Here is a 12,776-nt window from a genome sequence, read left to right on the forward strand (position 1 = left end):
GTAGAAACAACACTTGGATTTAGAGGCCAAAAGACTTCAGATGTTAGAATTATCTGCAATCATATAAAGTAATGGTCTCTGAAATGTTTAAACCAATTAAACATGGAATCACAAAAATGAGTAGGCTGAATTCAACTATCAGAATTGTCCAGGAAGGGAAATTCCCTGGCAGTCCAGTGGTTAGGACTCTGCGCTTCCATTGCAGGGGGCATGGGTTCAATCCCTGGTCAGGGAGCTAAGATCCCACAAGCCTCGAGGCTCGACCAATAAATAAATAAGTAAATAAATGAATAAATAATAAAATAAAAATAAAAGCAGAGTCTTTAAAAAAAAAAAACTAAAGAATATATTCTTCAGGGATATATCCATACATAAAAACTATGAAAAGAAAAAGGGTAAGGGAAAAGAAATTAATAAGGATCATTGTTAAACAGATTGTGTTTTCTGGCCTCAATATAATGAAAATGTAAGTAAAAATAAACTAAAACAGGGTAAGCCCCAAATCAAGAAGAGCAGCTCCATCGGGGATGGAGGGGGGCGTCCAGAGGGCAGTGTGTGGACCTAGCACCCAGGTGAGTGCACTGCGCGGATGGCCTAGGTCTCCAGCTAAAAGGTGAATCCGTAAGTGCCCAGTTCGTCATCGCTGTTCATCACTTGCAGTTACTGGACAAACTTATCTTCTTTCCTTTTCTCTTTAACACTCTCTTTTGAATCTTTTAGAACCCTGGGCAGACACTGCCCCATGACTGTCCTGGCAGCCAGGTGGTCAGGTCTGACTTGGGTCTATCACAGCCACCTGGGGAGTTTGTGGTCAGATGGTTGTTAAGAATTTTTTGTTTTACTTTTATAATTTAAAACCTTTGCCAGGATGTGCCTAGATGTACGGGCTTGTTCTTAGCAGTTATTCCAGCAGTTTGGTTTGCAAGCCCTTTGGCAGCAGTGGTGCCGTCCAGCTAGACAGTTGGAGAGTGCCACACGTGTTTCTGCCGAAGGCGCGAGGAAATGAGAACAGCCCTTTCTCTGCCTAAAAGGGCCTAAGGGCACATTTTCATTCTCAGAGCGAAAAAGACACGTTTCTCGGGATGCAATTCACATCAGCCACCAATACCTCTGCTCCCTTCGCCCCTTTCTCCCGCCCCCCCCGCCCAGCCCGGGTCCCAGCCTGGAGGAGGCCAGCACCTGGGCCCAGTCCTTCGACAAACTCATGCTCACGCCTGCGGGAAGGAACGCATTCCGGGAGTTTCTCCGAACGGAGTTCAGTGAGGAAAACATGCTCTTCTGGATGGCGTGTGAGGAACTGAAAAAAGAAGCTAATAAAACCACGATTGAAGAGAAAGCACGAATAATATATGAAGACTACGTTTCTATTCTTTCTCCTAAAGAGGTACGTACCCACCAGAAACGTCCCCCAGGAAGCCGCGGGTGAAAGGAACCCCTTCAGTGTCTGGTCACCCGGCCTGGTCAGGGCTGCTTCCACCATCATGGTGTTCAAACGCCTTGAGGGGTGGTCCCACCAATGGGGGCCAAGTGCCCCCCGAAATCAGTCAAAGATTGTGTGCATTTTCCTGGGAAAAGTATCTATAACTTTCATCCAGTTCTCTAGAAGTAGGCATCTATGCATTTTGCTGTAAACGCTGTTTTTAAATGACAGCCTATAAGCATTCCTTTAAATAAAATTATCCTTTTAATCTGAGCAAAGTCTCATTTACAGGTATCCTGACTTTAGATGGAAAGAGCATCACTTATATGATGCTGATGCAGCAGAGGTTCACCCCAGAGTGGCCCTTTGTGACATCAGAGAAATGATCAGAGGAGTGAAATCATCAGGTTTCCATCTCTCAGTTTTCATTCTTCCAAATCTAAAATCTAGGAGGTTACGTTGGCCTCAAACCTAAGTGCCTTGTAGCTCCGATGGTAAAATCCCACATGTGCCGCTCAGAATGTAAAGCTAATAAAACAGGACCTCTCCTGTCAGGGAGCTCACAGACAAGGGGGCAGCAGACATGGGGCCCCGGGTGCGACGTCTTGGGGTCGTGACAGGCTGCGGGACGAGCCATCACTGGGGGGCGGGGGGCATGAGGAAGAGGTACCTGGAGAGGCCATGGATGGGCCAAGGATAATGAGGAGGAAATTACCAGAAACGCAGTGGGCTGAAGGCATCCCACGGGACAGGACTAGATGGGCCAGGGATAAGAGCATGGGGTCACAGGAACAGTGAAAGCGTCAGAAGGTTGGTGGCTGAAGGGTACAGTGCTTACCAAACAATTGGGGCCGGTGGCCAACAGCAGGAGGAACGTTTAGGAAAAGAGGATTGTCCGAGAGCACGGAGAGGTTTGCGGACCAGGCTGAGCTGAGGTTTATCCGGGAAGAGCTTGGATTTTAACCTGGTAATATCACCAAACTTGGATTTTTGAAGACCACATGATAGATTATGAAAAGAAGACCAGAGGCAGAGGCCACTTAGAGGACGAATTCCAACCCAGACATGACGATGGTCCAACCAGGCCAGCTGAAGAGAAGCCAGAGAGGATGGCTTTTGATCTGAGTCTGGAATGACTGCACGTCTGGTTTAGGCAGACAGGGTGGGGACCATGCTTGGGAGAAAGACAGTGGGACTCAATATCGCTTCCTTAAGTTTGCAGTAAGTTGGAGATATTCCATTGACAGATGTACAGATACGAAGTTCAGAAAGTTCTTTCAATTTGGGGTTAACAAAAAGCAAGAGAATTTTTGTCCTTTAATGTATGGCTTCGACATATTTTTATTTTGTCATGACTTTCCTTTTTATTTTTTAAGGCAAGGTTTTTCATCACTGTCTTTCAAAGCATTATACAACCAGAAAACTTGGCAAATTTGTAAAGCAAAGATGATATAAAAAGACGACCCTTTCCTCCCAAATATAAGCATCTATTACTTGAAATGTAAAAGCTTGAAAAGTTTAAGAGCGTAGACCTTGGGGTCAGATGCACTGGGGTTTGAGCCCCAGTTCTCTCATTTAATAGCTGCATGACCTCGGGTGTGTTTCTGAGCCCCTCTGTACCTCGGTTCCCTCCTGTGTAGGAAGGGGAGGTCCACACTTGCCTGAACATTTGGAAAGAGTGACAAGGGGACAATGTGAAGTCCTGCCCACGCCGGGCAGAGCGGGCTCACCCCAGGTGACAACCCTCAGCAACCCTGTGTCCATTTCCCGTCCTAAGCAGACCCTGTCCCCACCAGCACTTGAGGGACAGTCTTCAGATGGAGGTTGAAGAGAATGAAACAGTTCCATTTGTGCCTTAACTGTTTGTGAACTAGAATGTATTTATTTATTTATTTTTGGCTGCATTGGGTCTTTGTTGCTGCGCGCAGGCTTTCTCTAGTTGTGGTGAGTGGGGGGCTACTCTTCATTGCGGTGTGCGGGCTTCTCATTGCGGTGGTTTCTCTTGTTGAGGAGCATGGGCTCTAGGCGTTCAGGCTCAGTAGTTGTGGCTCGCAGGCTCAGTAGTTGTGGCTCGTGGGCTCTAGAGCGCAGGCTCAGTAGTTGTAGCGCACGGGCTTAGTTGCTCCGCGGCATGTGGGATCTTCCCGGACCAGGGCTCGAACCCATGTCCCCTGCATTGGCAGGTGGATTCTTAACCACTGCACCACCAGGGAAGTCTCCTAGAATATTTTTTGATGTTTTCTGCAGTAAACCTTAGTCTAATTTTCTTTCTTTTTTTTTTAAAGACTTTTTTTTTGATGTGGACCATTTTTAAAGTCTTTATTGAATTTGTTACAATACTGCTTCTGTTTTATGTTTTGTTTTTTTTTGGCCACAAGCATGTGGGATCTTACCTCCCCGAGCAGGGATCGAACCCGCACCCCCTGCTTTGGAAGGAGAAGTCTTAACCATTGGACCGCCCAGGAAGTCCCACACTTAGTCTAATTTTCTTTTTTTTTCTTTTACTTTAAATTTTTTAAATTTCACTTGTTACAAAGAACTTGAATTATAATTGTACTTTTAAAAATTAACAATGGAAATTTAAAAGAAAAAAATATATATTGTGTGTTTAATTACATTTCATAGAATTATTATCCCTGAATCATAATTCTGTTAGTACACCACTATAGAGATTATTTCTTAATATTTAGGTGAGAACCATTTCCTTCTGTTTTTGAGAATAATTCTGTAAACTCATTTCCAGTAATGGCACTCTTCCCCAAATCAAAGGTTTAACGAGGGAGATGCAAGCAGAATAATCATGAAAACACAAAGCAATACAACAGCAACAAAAAATTTCTAACTTCCAATAACAGCTCAATTTAGAAGAGGGTTTATATCTTCAGAACAAAAGCATTCCTCCTTGACTTTCTAACCAGTCAAAATCTGTGTGTTCTACAGAAAACTGTGATGTTATTCCCATAAAAGTACCCTTTACTGCTTCTGCCTCCATTAGATTTCCTAAGCACTAGTGTTTTGGTTTTTTTTTTTTTACATCTTTATTGGAGTATAATTGCTTTACAATGGTGTGCTAGTCTCTGCTTTATAACAAAGTGAATCAGTTATACATATACATCTGTTCCCATATCTCTTCCCTCCCTCCCACCCTCCCTATCCCCTCCCTCTAGGTGGTCACAAAGCACCGAGCTGATCTCCCTGTGCTATGCGGCTGCTTCCCAATACCTATCTATTTTACGTTTGGTAGTGTATATATGTCCATGCCACTCTCTCGCTTTGTCACAGCTTACCCTTCCCCCTCCCCGTGTCCTCAAGTCCATTCTCTCGTAGGTCTGTCTCTTTATTCCTGTCTTACCCCTAGGTTCTTCATGACATTTTTTTCCCTTAAATTCCATATATATGTGTTAGCATACGGTATTTGTCTTTCTCTTTCTGTCTCACTTCACTCTGTATGACAGACTCTAGCTCCATCCATGTCATTACAAATAGCTCAATTTTGTTTCTTTTTGTGGCCAAGTAATATTCCATTGTATGTATGTGCCACATCTTCTTTATCCATTCATCCGATGATGGACACTTAGGTTGTTTCCATCTCCTGGCTATTGTAAATAGAGCTGCAATGAACATTTTGGTACGTGACTCTTTGAATTATGGTTTTCTCAGGGTATATGCCCAGTAGTGGGATTGCTGGGTCATATGGTAGTTCTATTTGTAGTTTTTTTAAGGAACCTCCATACTGTTCTCCACAGTGGCTGTACCAATTCACATTCCCACCAACAGTGCAAGAGGGTTCCCTTTTCTCCACCCCCTCTCCAGCATTTATTGTTTGTAGATTTTTTGATGATGGCCATTCTGACTGGTGTGAGGTGATACCTCACTGTAGTTTTGATTTGCATTTCTCTAATGATTAGTGATGTTGAGCATCATTTCATGTGTTTGTTGGCAATCTGTGTATCTTCTTTGGAGAAATGTCTATTTAGGTCATCTGCCCATTTTTGGATTGGGTAGTTTGTTTTTTTGTTATTGAGCTGCATGAGCTGCTTGTAAATTTTGGAGATTAATCCTTTGTCAGTTACTTCATTTGCAAATATTTTCTCCCATTCTGAGGGTTGTCTTTTGGTCTTTTTTATGGTTTCCTTTGCTGTGCAAAGGAATTTTCTAACAAAAGCAAGCAGGAGGCTTTCTCCTCTCAGCCCACAATGAGTGTCGAGTCCCCCCTCTGGCAGGAGCTGAGCTCCTAAGACCTGGGCCCTCACACTCCGGAAGCTTCTAGGAGGGCATGGCCTGGTGGTGAGGGCAGCCGTGGGGATCAGCTCAGGGTGGCTGGGAGGCTTCCCAGGACCGGGGAGCGACGTGGAAACCAAGACCTGACAGAGAAGTACACGTAGTCGGGCCATTCTAGACAGTTCCCCTAGACAGCCTCCTAGAACAAAGACAAGCTAGTTCTCGCTCCTTCTTCCTTTAAATCCCAGGCGAATGCCAAGTTCCTTGAATTCTTGAGTGGAATAGTGAGGCGGAGCCGGGGAGCCAGTGGGAGCAGGTCATAAAGGGCCTCCTAAGTTTAAACGTGGAACTTGCAAGCTCTGCGCTTGATCCTGAGCCCACCGACACCAGCACAAGGTCCGAAGCCGAGTGCTGGGTCCGGGGGTGGTGCGGAGAGGCCCTGGACTGCCGGCCCAAGGCCAGTCAGGAGGCTGGTGAACAAATGCCGTCGAGGTGGTGGCTGACCTCCACGAGGGTCACGGCAGAGGCGGGGGGAGGTGGCCGGATTCGAGCCGCGTCAAAGAGGCGGCGTCAGCAGGGCTTTGTGCCCATTACAGAGCCAAAGGGAGGAAGAGGGTGAGCAGGACCCTGACTTGCGGGGGATAAGCGCCCCCAGCCTTCCCAGGAGGAGGTGGGTAGATGCATCTGGAAAGACAGATCACTGAAGCCCATGCTCAGTGACTTGGATAAGCACACTTTCAGTTTTATATTAAACAACAGCACATGCATTGCGTATCTATCCGGCCCCCCTGGTGCAGAGACGGTCCAGCCGAGGTTCCTCACGCGGCAGGGAAGGCGTGTGAGCCCTTGCTGTCCTGTTCTCGGCTGTCTGGCTCCTGCGGGCCGCTCTGGTCTGGGATGCGCTTCGTCCAGGACGAGCAGACATTGGAGTGCAAGGAGGCAGCATCTCCCGGGACGTCGTGGACTCCCCATACTTTGAATTCATTCTCATTAAGCCCTGACCAGCTACCACCTTCGTCACCCCTACTTTATGGAGCAGGTTGTTTGGGGTTTTTTGCCGCACCCCGCGGCATGCGGGATCTTAGTTCCCCGACCAAGGCTCGAACCCACGCCCCCTGCGCTGGGAGCTCGGACTCTTAACCACTGGACCGCCGGGTAGGTCCCTAGGGAGCAGTTCTTCAGGACACAGTTCACTTTGCCTGAGGTCCCACAGCCAAACAGCGACAGAGCCGGGAGTTAAGCCCAAGCCCGTGGCACTGACCCTTCCACGGTGCTTCGGGTCACTTCTGCCTGACCCCAGCCTGGAGCTCCAGGTTTTAGTCCTAGTGTTCTTAGGCAATTCGCCAGGGGTAAGTCGATGTGCGCTACCTTTCTTCCTTGCGGCCACAGTCCCCTCACTTTGAAGAAGTAGTGCAGCGCTGTGGTTTTCTAAAGCAGTGCGATCCCCACCGGCATCACCGAGAGAACTCATGAGAAATACAAACTGTCAGCCGCCCCCAGATCCACTGGGTCAGAAGCTCTGGGGGGGCCCCCCGCACTCTTTTCTAACGAGCCTTCCAGGGGCTTCTGATGCCTCTGAAGTTTGGGACCACTGTTCATTGTGTTCAGCTCCTCTTTCAACAGCTTAGGTTTGGGGATGACCTTGTTGGGTCTGGGATTTTTAAAAAAACAAACAAGGTATGGGAGTTGGGGTGTATGTCCAAAGAGGCCCTTGTCTGACACAGCCCCATGTGTCCCCGCCGGCAGGTCAGCCTGGACTCCCGCGTGAGGGAGACCATCAACAGAAGCATGGCCGAGCCGTCCCCTCACATCTTCGATGACGCCCAGCTGCAGATCTACACCTTGATGCACAGGGACTCGTACCCCCGGTTCATGAACTCTGCTCTCTACAAAGACCTGCTTCGCTCCTTATCTGAGAAAGCAGTGGAAGCCTAGGATGTTCAAAATATTTATTATTAATAAAACAAAGAACTCGTGGACTCCGTGTAGGACAGGGAATTTAGAGGCAGTAGTGTCTTCTGCTGGGTCATACTCGGGTTATTTTAATAACAGACTCTTCCTTCTGCAGAAGGCTGTATATTCACCAAGTAAATTGCGGCCACCTTTTGTGATACTTTTGGGAAAAATGGGGTATGGCTGTGTAGAAAGGTAGTATATTTACACTTACAATGACAGTAGCACTTTCTCAGTGACAAAGGATACACAAGAAGACACCACACTGCCTGCAGCGTGTACATCCATGGGAACAGGACCCAAATTCCCATTTTATAAAGATGTGACCGCTACCTGTAAAACTGGTATTCTACTTTATCTTAGGATACATGTATGTAGATGCGTATTATGTGCGTGTGTATCTTACATGGTTAATGTAAAGCCCTGGGCTCTGAAGTGGATCAGCCTCAAATGTTTGATAAGAGAAGTACTGCCTAGAAAATGCTCTTGTTGAAAAGTTACCTTTATTACCAGAATCTGCCAACCTGAAGAATGAATTTTCATGTAGGTGGTGTTCATCACAAAGCGTTCAAATAAGCGTATCTCCATTTTTACTATTGAAAGAAATATGGGCATTTTCACTCTAAAAAAATAAAGCACAAGAGTTTTATCTCAATCTTTTTTTCACATGTCACTATTTGGGAAATATAAGATTAAGTAAGTGGGGACACACGCAAGATTCTCTTCTAGCCCCCAGACTAGGATTTTCTTTTTCGATCCCACTATTTTTATCACAGGTGAATAGGATAACTTCATAGCTCACAGTAAGAATACCGGTTTGTAGGCCTAAACCATCCCGAAGAAACCCATCACTAGGATGAAAGAAAGGCATCCAGAACCCGGAGGAGTTTGAGTAGTGGGTTGGAACGTGATTTACGCGAGGCCCTAATGGGATGGCCCTCCTCCTGGTCACCTCCCTCCCTGGCCCTTCAGCCTGATGATTCCTTCATATGCTCTTCAACCCTAAGCCCTCATCCTCTTTCTCAGCGAAACACCTCACCTCCCCCTTTACTGTGAAAATCGTGCCGCTAACCCTACACCTTCTCACGTGACCTATAAATCCGCGTGGATCAAGGTCTATGCCCACCTTCACAGCCCAATCCCAGAGAAGGTGCTCTTTCCTCCTTTTCAAGGCGTCAACGCCTCGTGTACTTCTGGGTTTTTTCTAATTTTATTGAAGTAGAGTTGATTTACAATGTTGGGTTAATCTCTGCTGTACAGCAAAGTGATTCAGTTACACGTATATAGATTCTTTTTCCTATTCTTTTCCATTACGGTTTATCCCAGGATACTGAACAGAATTCCCTGTGCCGTGCACCAAGACCCTGTTTATCCATCCTCTGTATCAGAGTTTGCATCTGAATTCTGACTCCCATGTTCTAGGGCCCCATTTCTTCTTTAGACAAAGAGGAGGTCACTGGGATCAAGGCATCAATGCTGCCCTCCAGCTGCTTACATCCAAGTAAGGATGACAGACGTGTGTGACAGTGGCGACAGCAGTGGGGAGTACCGATCCAGAGAACAGCTGAGCTCTCGACGCCCTGGAGGCTACTGGAAGCTTTGGGGGCGGAGATGACACCAGAGCTACAACCTACAGAACAAGAGTGTGTGTGGGGGGCGGAGGTGTAGGGAAGGCGTTGATACTTGGAGCAAACCCCACCCCACTTGGAGCAAACCTTGACAGGTTCCGGCCTGTCAAGTAGAAGGTGAGTGGAGATGCAAAACATGTGGAAGAGAAGCTGGAGCCGGGGGCCTAGGCTTTAGGCTGGAGTATTGACGGGGGGTTTGTCAACACAGGGACTGGCGGGAGGGTTAAAGCCTGAGCAGGGCTGAACGCACATCCCTGCCAGGTGGACAGAGAAGCCAGCGCTCCCGAAGGACAGTTAGAGGAGCTCATCGTCCCCATACCGGCGCAGGGAGGGCCGGGGGGTGCCTCTGGGGACGCAGCAGCCCCCGGAGTGGGTGCTGCCTAGACTCGGCTCTTAGATTCCACCCCCCTTGACTTCTTTCCACACTGGAAGCTTCTTTGGACTCCACTTCAATGCAACTCCAAGGTTTAAAAAAATTTTATGTAAAATCTGACAGGCTGATCTTGTTGGGATGGATGGCACTCCATTTGGAAAAAATGTATATATAAACAAATATAAATTCCAAATGGTTTAAAGGTCTAGAAGAATACTGTAAGAATATTGGAAGAAAATGTAGGCAACATTTTTGTAACTTCAGATGGAAAGCATCTAAGCAAAACGTAAAATCTAGAAACCATAAAAGAAACACTGAGATTGGATTATGTAAAAATTTAAATTCTGTACAACATAAAAACATAAAAGAATGCAAACACAAATATTACGCTATAAGACACACTCAAGATTACTATGCAGAATGTATTAGGAGTGTCTACAAATTAGACAACTCTGTAGACAGAAAAGGAAAACCACAATATAAACCATTAATGGAAAAAATCAACTGGCCAGAAAACAAGAAAATATGAACACAACATACACAAAATGATAAATCATGTGAACTCAGAACAACGAGATGACAGTGGTTACCGTTTCCCCCTAGGTTTGCGAAAGTCACAAGGATAGCTCACATCCAGCATTAGCAAGGTGTCAGGAAATGGGCATTCCTGCGCTGTTGGCAGGTGGGTGAACTAGTCTTGACTTTTTGGAAAGCAATCTGGCAATATCATTCTGCATGCACATGTCAACTAGCTGAATCCACCCGACAAAACATCACAATCTACCCACAGGGGAACAGGTTTTCAAGGGAATGGTATATACCCGCAGACTGCTTGCCCTACAGTGAAGGGGACTGGCATACACCTCCATGCACTGGCAGCGAGTGTTCTAAGCTAAAACAGCAAACTGTAGGGTATGTAAAATGTGTCCATTTATAACGTTAATAATGGCCATTCCCCAAAAGAGTCTTCTCACCAGTGGAACTGGATACTGTTCCAAAGTCTTATTGCTGTAAATTACCGTTTAGTCCTTACAACCCTCTACGGTAGGATGCTCATCTTTACAGATGAGCAGGGAGAGGGGTGAAGTACTTGGTCAGTCTCACAGCTGGTACATGGCAGCTGGGTTTGAACCTGAGCAGACCAGAAGCCCACGCTCTTAACCGCTATGCAGGGCCCATTTCCAAGGAAAAGAGGACTAGATAGCCCGGTATGAGCATGTACACACACGCCGACGTAACAGAGAAACTACAGAGCCAGGGAGATCATTTTCTCTAGTTCACGACTTTGACATAGAAGATGAAGGTAATCCAGCCAGTCTCCCGGGCTGGTATTTGAGCAGCCGTCCAGCAGGCCTCTCTGTTTTTAGAACTCACAAAGGCCCAGGTGGCCAGTTTTTCTCATTGAACATGACAAAATAAACATCTTAAAAAAATCATTCTTCATATATAAAGATGATACTGTCTTACACAAGTCAGTCAGGTTTGTTTGTTTTTTTCCTGTTACCAAATTTGGAGCTAAACCATTACGCTTTCCTGACATGTGTAATCAAAAAATTTCAATTTTGAATCATCTGAAGTACAGCAGTCATCAAACAGGGTTTTTCCTGAGTAATGCCAACTTAATCTCACAGGGGATGAAATTGTGGCCTTGACATTATAATCCATCCACTTGAATTAACTGTCCCAGTGGAACATTCTGGAAAGGCGAATAAATAATCAAAATATTAACTATAAGAAAACTAGCAGTTAAAACTTGATTAGCCTCAGAATGGGAAGTCTGAATAAAAAAATAATTATCTACTTAAAAAACACAAAAAGTTTTTAAAATTAAAAGTATGGTGACTATAGATAACATACTGTATCGCTTTGTTGTGCAACAGAAACTAACACAGTACTGTGAAGCAATTATACTCCAATATAGATCTATTTTAAAAAATACTGTACTGTATATTTGAAAGCTGCTAAGGGAGCATATCTTAAAAGTTCTCATCACAAGAAAAAAATTGTAAACTAGACTTCGCTGGTGGCGCAGTGGTTAGGACTCCACACTCCCCATGCAGGGGCCCCAGGTTCCATCCCTGCTCAGGGAACTAGATCCCACACGCATGCCGCAACAAAGGAGCCCGCCTGCTGTAACTGACCCAGCACAACCAAATTAAGTTAATTAATTAAAAAAATCGTTAACTAGATGTGGTGATGGATATATTGTGACAATCACCTTGCAGTATACACATAGGTCAAATCATTATGTTGTACACCTAAAACTAATAATGTTATATGTCGATTACAGCTGACCCTTGAACTACATGGGGGGTTAGGGGAGCCAACCCTCCACCAGGTTAAAAAGTTGGCCCTCGTATCCTAGGTTCTGCATCTGTGGACTTAACCAACCGTGGGTCCTATGGCACCACAGTACGTATCAAAAAACCCACAAATAAGTGGACCCAGGCAGTTGAAACCCGTATTGTTCAAGGGTCAACTGTGTACCTCAATTTTTAAAGTTTTTAATGGGGAGAGGATTAATGAGCATTTGATCTTACGGATATGTTTTTAAATATGAATTTAAAAAGAGGGGGCTTCCCTGGTGGCGCAGTGGTTGAGAGTCCGCCTGCCGATGCAGGGGATGCAGGTTCATGCCCCGGTCCGGGAAGATCCCACATGCCGTGGAGCGGCTGGGCCCGTGAGCCATGGCCGCTGAGCCTGCGCGTCCGGAGCCTGTGCTCCACAGCGGGAGAGGCCACAACAGTGAGAGGCCCGCGTACTGCAAAAAAAAAAAAAAAAAAAAGATGAAGGCTGCAATTATTAAGGGGGCAGGGATGGACCCATCAGTGAAACAATCCCGAGATAAATCAGCCTGATACTGACCTGTGACTTTAATGCTCCTTCTGGATCAAAAATGCTCCTGCAGTTAACTGGAAATCTTAGTAGTGTTCCCATAGGTTTTGATGTTCTGCTATCAGTACTTTCATTTAGAATCATATATTTACTTAAATATTCATCCAAAACAATTTAGGATGAAACCATCTTTTTTCCGTTGCTTGTTATAGAAATCTAAATCTAATTTAACTACAAAGGAAACTGACTGGCTTTCATTAGCAAGAAGTCCAGGGTAGTTCCAACACCCACGTGGCTGGACCGAGACCTTCTCCCCATTTCAGCCCCCCCCAGGCTCATCACACAC

At 45.8% G+C, this 12,776-nt stretch overlaps 1 protein-coding gene across 7 annotated transcripts in view; it reads left to right on the forward strand.

Annotated features, from left to right (window-relative positions):
* RGS20 (regulator of G protein signaling 20) overlaps positions 1–8,249 on the forward strand; it is a 77,864-nt gene extending 69,615 nt beyond the window's left edge. For all 7 annotated transcript variants that reach the window (XM_060287375.1, XM_060287371.2, XM_030859765.3 and 4 more), the window contains 2 exons: positions 1,150–1,384; positions 7,388–8,249. In XM_060287375.1, the coding sequence (XP_060143358.1) occupies positions 1,150–1,384; positions 7,388–7,576 (424 nt within the window). In that variant the 3' untranslated portion in view covers positions 7,577–8,249. The remainder of the gene's footprint in view (positions 1–1,149; positions 1,385–7,387) is intronic.
* Positions 8,250–12,776: the final 4,527 nt, after the last annotated feature.

The sequence above is a fragment of the Globicephala melas genome, chromosome 17 (assembly GCF_963455315.2).
Source record: "Globicephala melas chromosome 17, mGloMel1.2, whole genome shotgun sequence".
NCBI classification, from domain to species: Eukaryota; Metazoa; Chordata; class Mammalia; order Artiodactyla; family Delphinidae; genus Globicephala; species Globicephala melas.